This window comes from Lygodium microphyllum, chromosome 13 (assembly GCF_053477565.2).
Source record: "Lygodium microphyllum isolate KBCC chromosome 13, Lygodium_microphyllum_v1.1.10, whole genome shotgun sequence".
Lineage (NCBI taxonomy): Eukaryota > Viridiplantae > Streptophyta > Polypodiopsida > Schizaeales > Lygodiaceae > Lygodium > Lygodium microphyllum.
In genome coordinates, this window is record NC_141147.1 from 81315354 (window position 1) to 81328120 (window position 12767).

Below are 12767 nucleotides of genomic sequence, written 5' to 3' on the forward strand. Positions count from 1 at the left end.
AAAAAGGGGATGGGTGCCCAAGGGATTTAAGGCTTGTATATATAAACTCAAAAAGTAAATGAGAAGCTCATTCTTTTGTGTGTGGAAAAAGTGGACTCTTCTTCTCCTCTTCTTCTCTCCTTCTTGCTTGCTTGTGTGTGCTTGGGAGAGGGAGTGTGAGAGTGTGAGGGAGTGAATGTGTGAGTGTGTGAGGGCGATCAATCTTGGAGAAGAAGCTCTCCATCATCTCCTCTCTTCTTCTTCTCTTCTCTTCTCTTGTCTTGTGCACAACTATGGAGGATGGAGCTTGGAGATGGAGGTACTTCAAATTGCTTGAGCTCACATAGTAGAATTTATTATGAAATAGGAGCCCCTTTAGCCCTACCCATAATATTGATTAGAGACCTACAACACACAAGGTATACATTAATTCCAATAATCCCAAAATCTCATGGCCTAATGATTACTCACCTAGAGTGACATGCTTGCCCCACTATGTGGAGGAACCACTAGATAAAGAGATGTGCACAAACCCTTATGTCACATGCAATAAGGATGGAAATGCAATCCTAATAGACTATAGACCAATTCTAGTGATGGTGCTAAGGAGAAGCATGATCCAATAACAAGAACATATTTCTTATTGGCATCATGGTCAACCTAGGCACATTGTATCAAAGATGCCCTAAGTATGCTGTCACCCATATCTATACTAATTGCCCAAAAATTCCATGAGTAAGAAAATCATGTTATTGATAGCTTTAAGACTTTTTTGAATATGAGGATTCCAATTCCATCTCGCTCAATGTAATGATGATGAGAGCACAAAGCAAGAAGGCAAGAATAAGCTTTCTTGGAGAAAATTCAAATAGAAGAATGTTAAAAAGAAGAAAATCAACAACCTACCATGGTCAACTTGAAGAGTGAAAGCATGACAACATTACCCTTAGGCAAACTAGTATCTAATATTGAGGGTGCTACATTAGCACCCAAAATTGACAAGCCTGAGAAGGCCAAAGTGGGAGAATACTGTAACCCAAAGCACTAGCTAAAATTGAACAACAAATGTGAGGATTAGTTCAAGGTTATACCAGTGTAGATTCAAAACCAAGAGATATTGTTAGATCAAAGTACTCTAGTAATGTCAAGCATTGCATGCTTAATGAACCTAATGGATCTAAAAATCCTTGGGAAACTTGTATCTAACGCTCTTGGAAAAAAATAAATGCTAGCGATGCCCTATCAAGGGTGAATTCATATAATTTGGAGTATGAAGGCAAATAGATTTGAGGAGACAAACTTAGGAATGATAGCAACACTAGCCTCGAAAAATATATGTGAGGAGACAGACTTAGGAAGGAAAGCAACACTAGCTTCCACAAACATTTCAATACCAATAATATTGCTTCTCAAATATAATCTAATCTTATTGAGATCCCTTAAGGCTTGGGAAGGACCTCAAGAAGTAGCAACCAAAAGCCAACCTACAAGAACATATTCCAAGCATGCATATCCCTACACATCTAGAAAGAACAGCCTTAGGTGTCACTATTTTGTGAGGAGGTGCTAAAATGTCTATTATTTACCAGCATTAGCCTTAAATGATGCAACTAGAAAGGGAATCATAGATATTAGTACAAGTGTAAGAATTGTAAAATCAATTGTCCTCAAAGCATGGGATAGTCTACCTATTGAGAGCGTACACTTTAACCTTACCATGGCTCCTCAACATGGACTAGTCGGTAAAATTTGGAGGAGTGTAGTTCTCCATGAACTTTCTTGTAATGAAGGGTGTAGACTATAACCTCCTACTAAGAAGACCATAGACGAGGAATTCTAGCCGATTAAAAGACGAGTGTAATCACTATTTTCCCTTAGCAATCATACTAATGTAGTGTGCATAAAGATGGAGACTTGGAAGACCAATCAAATGGACCTAGATGCCATCTCCAAGACATTGAAGGGAGACTCTCAATGCTCCTCTACTACTAGACCTCTTAAGAAATACATCCCCTATCCTAAGGATGAGCATGCATCTTGCAACCTTGGATCTGCCATTCACAAACTAGGACGAATATAAAGAAGCTAATGAAAGGAGGGGTGTGAAAAAAGAAAAGATAATGATTGTTGATCAAGCTAAAGTAGAGGCCGCACTCTTAGTTTCTATCTAGATATGAAATAATCTCTTGTAGGATAGCAAACCCAAAGGAGCCTATAGTATATCCTAAAACAAGTGCGAATTTGCAAGAGTTCTAAACTTGTTGATAGGGATAGTACTAAAACACAATGCTCTATCCAACATCAAACCCTTGAAAGAGATCTTTAAAACTTTTGAATGAAATTAGTTAAAAGTTCATGATTTGAGTAATGCAATCATGCACTGGTGGGATGTATGGGGGTGAAACTTCAAACAAAGAATATAAAGAGGATGAATCAAAGAAAGAATCCTTAGACAATGAATCAATAGATTATGACATTGATGGATGGATAATTGAACAATTAAGCCAATGCATGCAAATTATTAGTCCATAATTGAGTTGCAAAGATGAACAACAATATACAATGGATGGAGTATTCATATATTTTGGATTACAAAGAAGTCGCACTCAAACCTACAGATCTTGTTACTATTTTCAAAGTAGAGACAAATGAGGAAAAAGGTGCTCTCAAACTTAACAAATCAAGAGGGGTTCCTTGAAGTTGAACTCGAAGTTAAATATCAACAGTGACAATGACCATGAGATTTTACAATGTTTTAAACCCCATAGAACTAAGAGAGACTTAACCTCTCCACTTATGTCATAAGAAGCTTAAGTAGGCTAGAGAAGATGCCAACTCTAAGGTAACAAAGCTAAGGAAACCTTAGTACCTCCCAAGACTATTCATGAAATTTAAGAAAGGACAGCAAGTACTAATGATGTTAGGGGCAAAGAGAGAAGGATAATCTCTTGAATCTATCAAAGGACTAGACAAAGTTAAGGAGTGGCTTGGCAAGAAAGGGTGAAACTCCCAACCTATGCCCATAGTGAATGACCTTATAGAGGTGAGTAAGTTAGACCTACTCGAAGAGTTCATGAATGTATTTTCCTAGGCTTACTCAAACCTAAAGGAATATCCCTTAGTGTTATTACTTATACAATATCAATGGCACCTAATGTCAAACAAGTGAAGTAATGGCCATGCCCTTTGAATCCAATATATGCTTATATAGTCATGGAAGAGCTAAAAATCTCCTCAAAGATTGATTCAACAAATTAATCACACAAACTAGCTATCACCCATTGTAGTGGTACTCAAGAATAATATCAAAAATTTAAGTGTGTCAAGTATAAGAAAGTGAATACCCCATGAAGAGAGACAATTGTCCTCTCCCATATCCAACGCACATGCTTGAGCACGTGGCAAGCAAGGCTTATATCTTCCTTGATGGATTCTTGGGTCACAATTAAGTGAAAATTTTACCAAGAATCAACACAAGGGAGTCTTTGCCATTGAGTTGGGGGGATCTTCGTGTACACAAATGTACCTTTTGGTTTGATTAATGTGCCAATGCTTAATATGTACAATCTTAAGGGCATGCCATGCAAGCATCTAGAGGTGTTCATGGATAATTTATGTGTAAATTTCAATTGGGAAGATACCTAAAAAAGCTACAATAAGTCTTTCAAAGATTTTGGTAGAACCAACTCTCGCACAACCCCCACTAATTCTAGTTTCGGATTAAATACGATCGCATTCTAGGGCATCATTACATAGAGGAATAGAATAGTAACTAATTTCTCTAATGTAAAAGTTATTATCAACCTTACACCTCCAACCAATCTGAATGGAGTCCAATGATTCCTTAGCCATACTGGATATTACATGCATTTTGTTTTAGACCAAGCAGTCTAGCAACCTCTTTACAAATTGCTTGTGATCTTCAAGGGGACCAAGGAATACCAACATGTTCATGAAACTCTCTTGAGAGCACTAATCTTATGAGTCCCAAATTGCATAATAAGCTTTCATATTCTTATTGTTTTATCCAACATTGCCATAAGAGTAATTCTGTGCCAACTCACTAAACACCATAGATTTCTCTATAAGCTTCACAAGCAAGCAACTCACTAAAGCTAAAAGAATTATTCCACTGGAGAAAGGAAAGGATTGGGAATGGTGTATGTAGTAAATTTTTTATGGTATTATTTGCTTCCAACTCCATTCACTTTTTTGTAGACCATTAGAAATTGCTTTATCTAGTGAACAATTCATACACAACAAACACATTGCTTGATGGTTGCTTCTTTTGCTTAAGTTTGATTTCTCTATAGTCATATGCAAAGATAAGCATTATAGATGTGTGATCACATATGAAGGATCACAAGAGGGAAACCCACAATAGTAGCTATAATGGATGGTCTCCAAGAGAGAAGCCTAGACTTACTTGCCTTCTTATCAAGACTTGACCTATTAGATAATAGTAGGGCAATTGTATGGTAGGCCAAGCTAGTCTTTTGAGAATATGTGTATGTGAGTATGAAATGCAAGATGTGCTTCAAGAAACATATACAAGGATAGCAAGTGATCACTTCAATGATGACACGATTGCAAGGAAAACGCTACAAGGACAAGTGACCTACCTTGTTCAAAGACATGGCCCTTCATGTAAAGCACTATGATGAGTACTAGTGCACCAAAGTTTCCATTTAAAAATATCAAATGGAGTTGGCACCATCAATAGCTTGCCAACCCTGTGAAAAGTGGGAGATTGACTTCATTAGATCTATTAGCCCTATAGCTCTAGATTCACAAGCTCGTTATATCATAATTACTATGTACCATTTAACCAAATGGAACACCTAGGGCCACTAAAAAGAATGATGACAAAACCATTGTAAGATTTTTGTGGAAGCAAATCAATTATGAATTTCGAAGCCCCATCAAAATAGTGAGCAACTAAGGGACATACTTTGTTAATGAAGTGATTGAACATTTCTTATCTATATTTATGGCCATCCACAATGAGTCATCTCCATAAAATCCTCAGCAAATGAACAAGTAGAATCAATGAACAAAAGTATTCTTAATGCCATGACTAGAATAGATTGTGCCTCTAGGAGTGGTTGGGATAATAAACTCATGGTTACCTTGTGGGCCTATTGTACAAGACCACTAACACCCCACTTAGATTTAACCCAGGGAATTGATGCCATTAGGCTTTTGATTCCATTAGGCTTGTTGAGTTCCCTATCCCCAGAATATAAAGAGCAGTGCAAGAGTGATGGGAAGGCAACAAAGCTATGACTAAGTGCCTTAACAAAGCTTAAGCAATTATCTAAAAGCCACCTCTGGCTTTGCATGCTTTGATGTGTGAGAAAGGAAGACAAAAGGCCTATCTCGATAAGCACATAAAGCAAAGGAACCTTGGGAATGAGGAACTTGTGTTGCTTTATTCAAGTAAAGGACATAAATAAAAGATAAAGTTCCACATTCCATGTTCACTCTATCCACATAATAAATCATGTTGAGCTTGAAATTGTACAAGGCAAAGGAATGGGATACTTCAATGAAAGTCATCCTCAACATGAATCTTTGATGGAGGTCCTAGAAATGGATGCTATAGCAATGAATGTCATAGAGATCGATGCGGATGACAAAAAGTTGGTACCACACATTTGTCTTAGTATCAAACTTACTCCAAAGAGAGAGCACTCTCTCAATGCTCTCATCAATGAAGAAGTTGATCTTAATATTGTAATGTTTGGACAAAAATCCAGTAACTAAAACTTGTGCTGACAAACACAACAATCAATCCATAAGGGGTTAATTCATACTCCTTGGTAAGGAAGTGTAGGGTTTTGAGTCCCACCAATGAAGAAACCTCCAAAGACCGAGTGGATGCCAATGAAAGTGGGTCCAACAATCCAAACCTCATGGCATCCAAGACAAGAAAAAGAAGATCTCTACACCAGAAATTGATGGCTCTAGCTACCTAAACTTCACTAGAAAACCACTTCTGTAGCTCAAATACTTCCAGTCACTCCAACGATGCAAGTGGCACCACTGAAGAACAGGAACCAACTGCAGTATCAGCTGCCCCACAGGTTAAGCCGACTAAGAAGAAGAAAACCAATCAAATCTGTGGCTATCTACAAGCAAAAGAAACCCAGAATGCAGACTTGCAGTAGCTCCCAGCTAAGGGAGAGAAAATCTTAACATGGAGGTCTTTCTTTACACCTTGCTTGCAAAAATTGTCCCAGGGCACACATTCTCATGTGAATTACTTGGTTGTCATGGGCATGATGCACTCTTGCACTGCGCACACTCCAAGCAGAGCAAAAATGCACAAGGCATATGGTGACTTGTCCTAGATAGGACCCCTCTTTGCTGGAGTACTCCCAAAATGGTATTGACAAGTCCACCATGTCTCATCTGGCACCCAAATCATTTGTTCCCAGACAGCGCATGTGTCAATGTAACACACATTTTCTTTTGGAAGGAGTTGTTCCTCTTCCTGCCAGAGAAAACTTAAGTCTCAAAGTCGGGGCTTACCTTGAGGCAGAACCAGTGGTTTGAGCTGGCTGTAGTAGGGAAGGGTCATAGACCCATTGGGGCAGGTTGACACAGAAACCGTTATATTTGCTTACGGCCCTATGGGATTCTGTACAAGTTCCAGAAACTGGAAAAGCAAGAGTAATCTGAAGTGAATCTAGTATGTTGCTTATATGGGTACACAATGAACACAGCTCCTCAGAGTATTTCCACTGAAAAATACCGAAGCTTATGGTCAGTATTTCATGTGCTACAAGCACTGAAGCCAAACAGACATTCAACCAGTCGAAGTCAGAACAATTTAGCAATGTCACAAGATCTGAAAAAATAGGGCTTCACAATTTGTTAAGAATACACGGTCGAATATAATGATGCTTACGTAGCAACCAAGGAGCAATGTTATAGCAGCCAATCTCTGGAAAAATGTCAACTGCACATTCCAATTGCCTGCATTTGCAAAGACCATTTGGCAGCCTCTTGATGATTTCCACATTTTTCTAGGGCAGAAATCAAACAAGTATAGGTTATCCGGTCAGGTGAAAAACCAGCATCTTTCATTTCTTTGAACAATCTTAATGCTTCATTTGGCATATCAGCATTGCCGTATGCATATATCATGGTGTTGTAAGTGTAACTATCTGGTTTCAAACCATCCTCTTCCATTTGTTCTAACACTCCTTGCATATCCAAGATTAGTCCTTCTTTGCCATAAACATTGATAAGAGTATTGAAAGTACCTAGATTTGGTTTACAACCAGCCCTGTTCATTCGCTCCAGAATGTTTTCCATCTTGCCAACCTGTCCTGACTTTCCATAAGCATCTATCATAGAGTTGTAAGCCTCTAATGAGCCCTTAAAACCTTCATTTTGCATTTCTATCAAAGCTGCTTCCATTTTATCAAACTCTTTGTACTTGCCATAGGCATCGATAATAGTGTTGAAAGAAATCTGGTCCACTACCTGCTGCTTTTGTGCCATTCTCAAAACACTTTCAGCTTTCTCCAGCAGGCCAGCTTTGCCATAAATGTCAATCATTACGTTACAAGTTACAGTATTTACAGGAACTTTGGCATAAACCATTGCCTGAAACACCTTAGTTATTTCTTCCAATGGTAATGCTCGACCACAATGGTGTATGACTCCATTAAATAAAGACTCCGTCCAAGTCATGTTTGCTCTCAGCATTCTCCAATACACATTTACACTTTCCTGGTGCAGACCACACTTCCCACAAACTCTCAGCATTGAGAGAAACAGATAAGAGTCTGGTTGAAGGCCTTCATGTTCATTCACCAGCTTCATAACTTCCGCTGCCTTCTCTGGCAAGCCTCCCCTCAAGTACATGTTGATGGCCACATTATAAGCCACAGAATCAAGCTTCTGTTTTCTCAGTGTCTCAAAAAGACCTTCTCCTTCAGCAACTGCACCCTGCAAACTATACACCTCGAGAACCGTACAAGAGGTTCTTAAACTCGGTTCTATACCACCAATTTGTTGCATCTGCTGGAAAACATGTATTGCATCTTTATATCGACCTTGGGACTTGCAAACACATATTAAATTGTGGCACAATAGCTCTGCCAGTTGTTTCCTTGAGCATAAGTACTCAAAGGCTTCCAATGCTTCTTGCACCAGATTGGATCTGATGTAAGCCCTGATAAGAATATTATAGGATTTCACATCAGGAGACCACCCTGCATCCCTCAAGAGGTTCAGAGCTACTGGAATCTTCTCAAGCCGTCTATACCTCTCATAAACCTTGACTACAACATCCAAAGTTGAAGAATTAGGGCAGCAGTTCATTTGCTTCATGTCTGCAAGAAGATCTAGAAGCCTTCCATCACCATCTACTTTCCGATGCAGATGGATGAGACTATGGAAATTCTGAAGAGTTGGGTAAAAGCCATCAAGCCTCATCCGATCATAATATCCAAGAGCTTCTTTCAGTTTCCCAGCTCTTCCACAAGATCCAATCATACTCCTGTATGTGACTGCATTTGGCTGTAGCCCATCCTTTTCTAGCTTATGGAACCAATCCCTGGCACCTTTGAAATTGCCAGCCTTACCATTGGCTGTGATCATGCAGTTGTATATAAATATATCTTCCACTATTCCAGATTCCTGCATGCGTGCTATGACCTCCTCTGCTTCACGAGCTTTCCCCTGCTTGGCATTGGCATTTAGGTAAGAAAACCAGTGTTCTTTTCCTGGTACAATACCCCGTGGTTTCATTCGTTTAAATAATTCCTCTACTTTTTTGAACTGGCCTAGGCGAGTGTAACAGCTCATCAGGATGGAGTATGCTTGTGAGCACTTGACAGAGGCCTTTTCCATGTGTTGATACACAAATTCCATTTCTTCAAGCTTTCCAAATTGTTGGAAGTGAGTCATGACCAGTGCGCAGGTGCCCTCGTCAGGAGGTATCCCTACTTCAATCATAAGGCGAAACCACTTTGAAGCCCAATCTGGGGAGCCCATGTTGGAACAAACACTGAACACAACGTTAAACAACTCACAAGCAGCTCTACCTTTGAGTGATGACAACTCCTTTTGGAGTAAGCTGTTCATCAAAGTCCATTCCTGCCTTTTGCCTAGTACATCAAACACCACTGTATGATAATCCAGGCTACCTGGTGAATGACGGTTTTTTCTCAACCAAGAAAAAATATTTGTGATCTTGTGTGGATCTTTCAGAGCATACAGAATTTTACTATAGTCCGAGGGGCTCAGGTTTGTCATTGGTAGTAAGATGTCATCTAGTTGCTCAAGTGATTCAGCAGTTTCTAGAGCAGGAACTAGGTTTGATGGGATCCCTTCACAACTTAGAGAAGCATCAGAATGCTGTAATGCACTTCCTTGTCCAATTTGATAAGCACCTGGACCTTCAATTTGGTGACTTGCTGCCCCTGAATTCTTATTTTCGTCCTTATTTTTCTGGAGTAAAGAATCCCAAGATTTGCCAGGCTCAAATGTCAGCTTATCTTCTAACGTCACTGTGCTGGTGTGATCAGACAGTAACCAAGAACTAGTTTTTTCCCCCTTGACCTCTACATTACTATCACTTTGGTATGAGAAGATGGGATATGCAGGTGAACCTTTCACAGTGACAAACCATCCATTGGCGTATTTGCCCCTAGATTTTCCGCTATTAAGGACCGCAAAGCAGGCTGGGGTAGATGGAAGTCTGCTGCTGTGGAGGGCATTGTCGACCACATGTGATTGAACATCTCGTGGCCCCAAGGTGGTAGGGAGCTGCATTGTATCACCTGCAAATGGTGTCATGGTCTCCTGAAATGCAACTGAGCATGTTACAATCACATGGCAGGATGCACCGTGCTGCACCTCCTCTAAGACTCAGAATGATGCCCAATTTGCCACTACTCAATGGACGATGAACCCCAACCTGCTGCTCTGCTAGCCTTTTCCACTAGGCGGTGATGTGAGGGCGATTCGCCCTTCTAGTCAAAATGACAAACCCTGCTAAGAGCCCCTACAGAAGGCCGTCAATTCAGAAGGCAGGGGCTTCCTGTCCACCATCATCAAGCACCAGAAACCTTCATGTGTCTACCATACCATTGAATTCAGAAGGCAGGTGGACAGGCCATCAAGCACTAGAAGCCTTCATATATCTACCATACAATGAATTCAGAAGGCAGGGGCTTCCTGTCCACCATCATCAAACACCAGAAACCTTCATGTGCCTATTGATTTCCATGGAGTTTGCAGCCTGCTCGCCGTAGGTGCGATTGAAAAGGAAGCTTCTGGCCAAAGCGCAAGCTAGCTCTCGCTCAATATGAAGCACACACATTTCCCTGATTCATTGAAAATAGAAAAAAATATGCTTTATTAAGGAAATTCCCAAAATTTCTGATTCATAAAACATAGATAAGATAAAAAAGAAAACTAGCAAGACAAATGCAGTCAAGTTTACTTCATGGCACATTTATATTATCTAATTTGGCATTCTTGCATAGGTAAGGAAGGTACATTTTGGTAATATTTTCCTCTCCCTATATAAGAGGCACTACAAGCTCATTTGAAGAAGATTAGTTGAATGTCTAGCTCCTACGTACAAAAAATAGAAAATTACTCATCAAATTCCCAATATCCTTCCCTATTTTCTCCAGATTCCAACCCTCACCAGCATCATGTAGGTCAATTGGTACAACACATTTCCTAATTCCCCATAAATAGGACAAAATAATATTGGGGAAATTCTTAAATTTCCTATTCGTATATACAGATAAGATAAATTAAAAAATGGAAAATCACCAAAATACCCCTTCAATCGAATTCCCAATATCCTCCTCTATTTTGGCCACAATCCCAACCCTCAATAACATCTTGTAGGCCAATTGATAAAACATGTGTGTGAGTTTGATGAGGGTTTCAATTCAAGACTTAAGGGCAACATAAGGTTCGCCCATAGGTATGAGGCATTTCATGGTACCTTAGTTATACAAAAGACACATTACCAAAAGAAAATCCAACCCTTGCATTTTCCTGAATTATCATAGAACAAGTTCATCATGAGATTATTATGGTCCTACTATTATATGCACAAATTGCTACAAACAAAAACTTGAACTTCAATATAAAAACACTAAAAACCCATGCATGTGGCATACAAATAATATAAACAAAATGAGCAATAAAAACAATTTACATGAGAAAATGAAATGTATTTTGATCTTTTTAAAATAGTCACAAGGTTATAAATCATAATTTGTATGTATATGATTCAAAAATAGTATTTCTTTTTTTTTAAACCTTGTTTAAAGACATACACATAAATTACAACATAATCTATATCCAATCAAAAAACATATAATTATAAATTTTGCTAATAAGTACTCGTCTATGTAATTATAGTTAATATAACAATATCATACAAGCGAGTAATGTGTAAGAATTGATGGATAACTGCTTGTTCTCTTTTGCTAATTGGCCTAGTTAGCATTGCTAGCTAGGCCCACTAACCATGCTTCATGCAATTTGGTGTCACCTTGCAAAGCTCCTGAGGCCCATTAACCACCCTTTTTATGGTTGGCAATATTGTAAAGCTCATAAAGCCACACCTTGTTCACTTCACATTTACATCAGCAATTACTTTCCTTTGTTCACAAAAAATAAAGCAAATAACAAGCTTTGCACGATTACTTCCCATTGCTCACAAAAAATAGAACAAACATTATACTTTGTGGGCAACTAATGGTGCACTCCATGTGTAATGGTATAATAAATTGCTACTTGAAGTATTATATGAATTCATAAATTTGGAATCTAGGGTTCTTTAGTGTCATTCTATTGGCTCGCCAATATCAATTAACACTACAAGGATACAAGCACATAGCGACGGCGGTTTTCGACATAAATTAGCGGCGTCGCTGTTTGCGTTGCAAATGAAATGCAAATAGCGATGGTACTGAGGTGAAAAAATGCGGGCCGAAACCTGAGCGTGTCATTTTGTGCGAATGAACGAAAGAGAGAGCAAACTCCATCTTGCTTTTGAGAGGGAGAGGGAGAGAAAGAGAGAAAGAGAGAGAATGAAAGCTTCTCACTACCGCCGCCGCTGTTTGCAAAGAAGAGGAGGAAGTGTACGAAGGGCGAAGAGGAGCCACCGTCACGAAGAGGAGCCGCCGTCGCGAAGAGGAGCCGCCGAATCCATCCTCGGGCCTTTGCGGTGAGTGCAGTGTTCCCTCTTGCTTTGTTTTTGTTTTTTCTCCTTTTCTTTTACTTGTTTTTGTTAAAAATCATGTGTATTGAGAGAGAAAGAGAGGAAATGAGAGAGGGAGAGGAAGAGAGAAAAGGAAAGAAGGAACGAGAGAGAGAGAGAGAGAGTGAGGGAGAAAACATTAAACATAATAGAGAAAGAGAGAAAGAGAGGGAGAGGGAGAGGGAGAGAGAGGGAGAGGTTGTTGTTGTTGTTGTTGTTGCGGTAGTTGTAGTAGTAGTAGTAGTGGTGGTGGTGGTGGTGATGGTGGTGGTGGTAGTGGTGGTGGTGGTAGTGGTAGTAGTGGTAGTGGTAGTTATTGTTGTTTAATTTTTTATTTTCTTGTTTGTTGTTGTTGTGGTAGTCGTAGTAGTAGTAGTAGTAGTAGTAGTGGTAGTGATAGTAGTAGTAGTTGTTGTTGTTGTTGTTTTTTCTTATTTTCTTATTTATTGTAGTGGTAATGGTTTGTCGTTGTGGTAGTCGTAGTAGTCGTAGTTATAGTAGTAGTAGTAGTAGTTTTCTTGTTTGTTGTTGTTATTGT

At 39.3% G+C, this 12767-nt stretch overlaps 1 protein-coding gene across 1 annotated transcript; it reads right to left on the reverse strand.

Moving 5' to 3' along the window:
• Nucleotides 1–5432: 5432 nt before the first annotated feature.
• On the reverse strand, nucleotides 5433–10326 carry LOC148026836 (Tetratricopeptide repeat (TPR)-like superfamily protein). The gene is made up of 2 exons (XM_087691370.1): nucleotides 6893–10326; nucleotides 5433–6725 (listed from the first exon to the last, which is right to left on the reverse strand). Exon 1 carries the CDS (start codon nucleotides 9793–9795, stop codon nucleotides 6940–6942), a length of 2856 nt encoding a protein of 951 aa, XP_087547496.1. The 5' UTR covers nucleotides 9796–10326; the 3' UTR covers nucleotides 5433–6725; nucleotides 6893–6939.
• Between the last annotated feature and the right edge of the window lie 2441 nt (nucleotides 10327–12767).

What these genes read in the sequence shown, in the direction of transcription:
- LOC148026836 (XM_087691370.1), bottom strand. Translation starts at nt 9,795, where the DNA reads ATGACACCATTTGCAGGTGATACAATGCAGCTCCCTACCACCTTGGGG.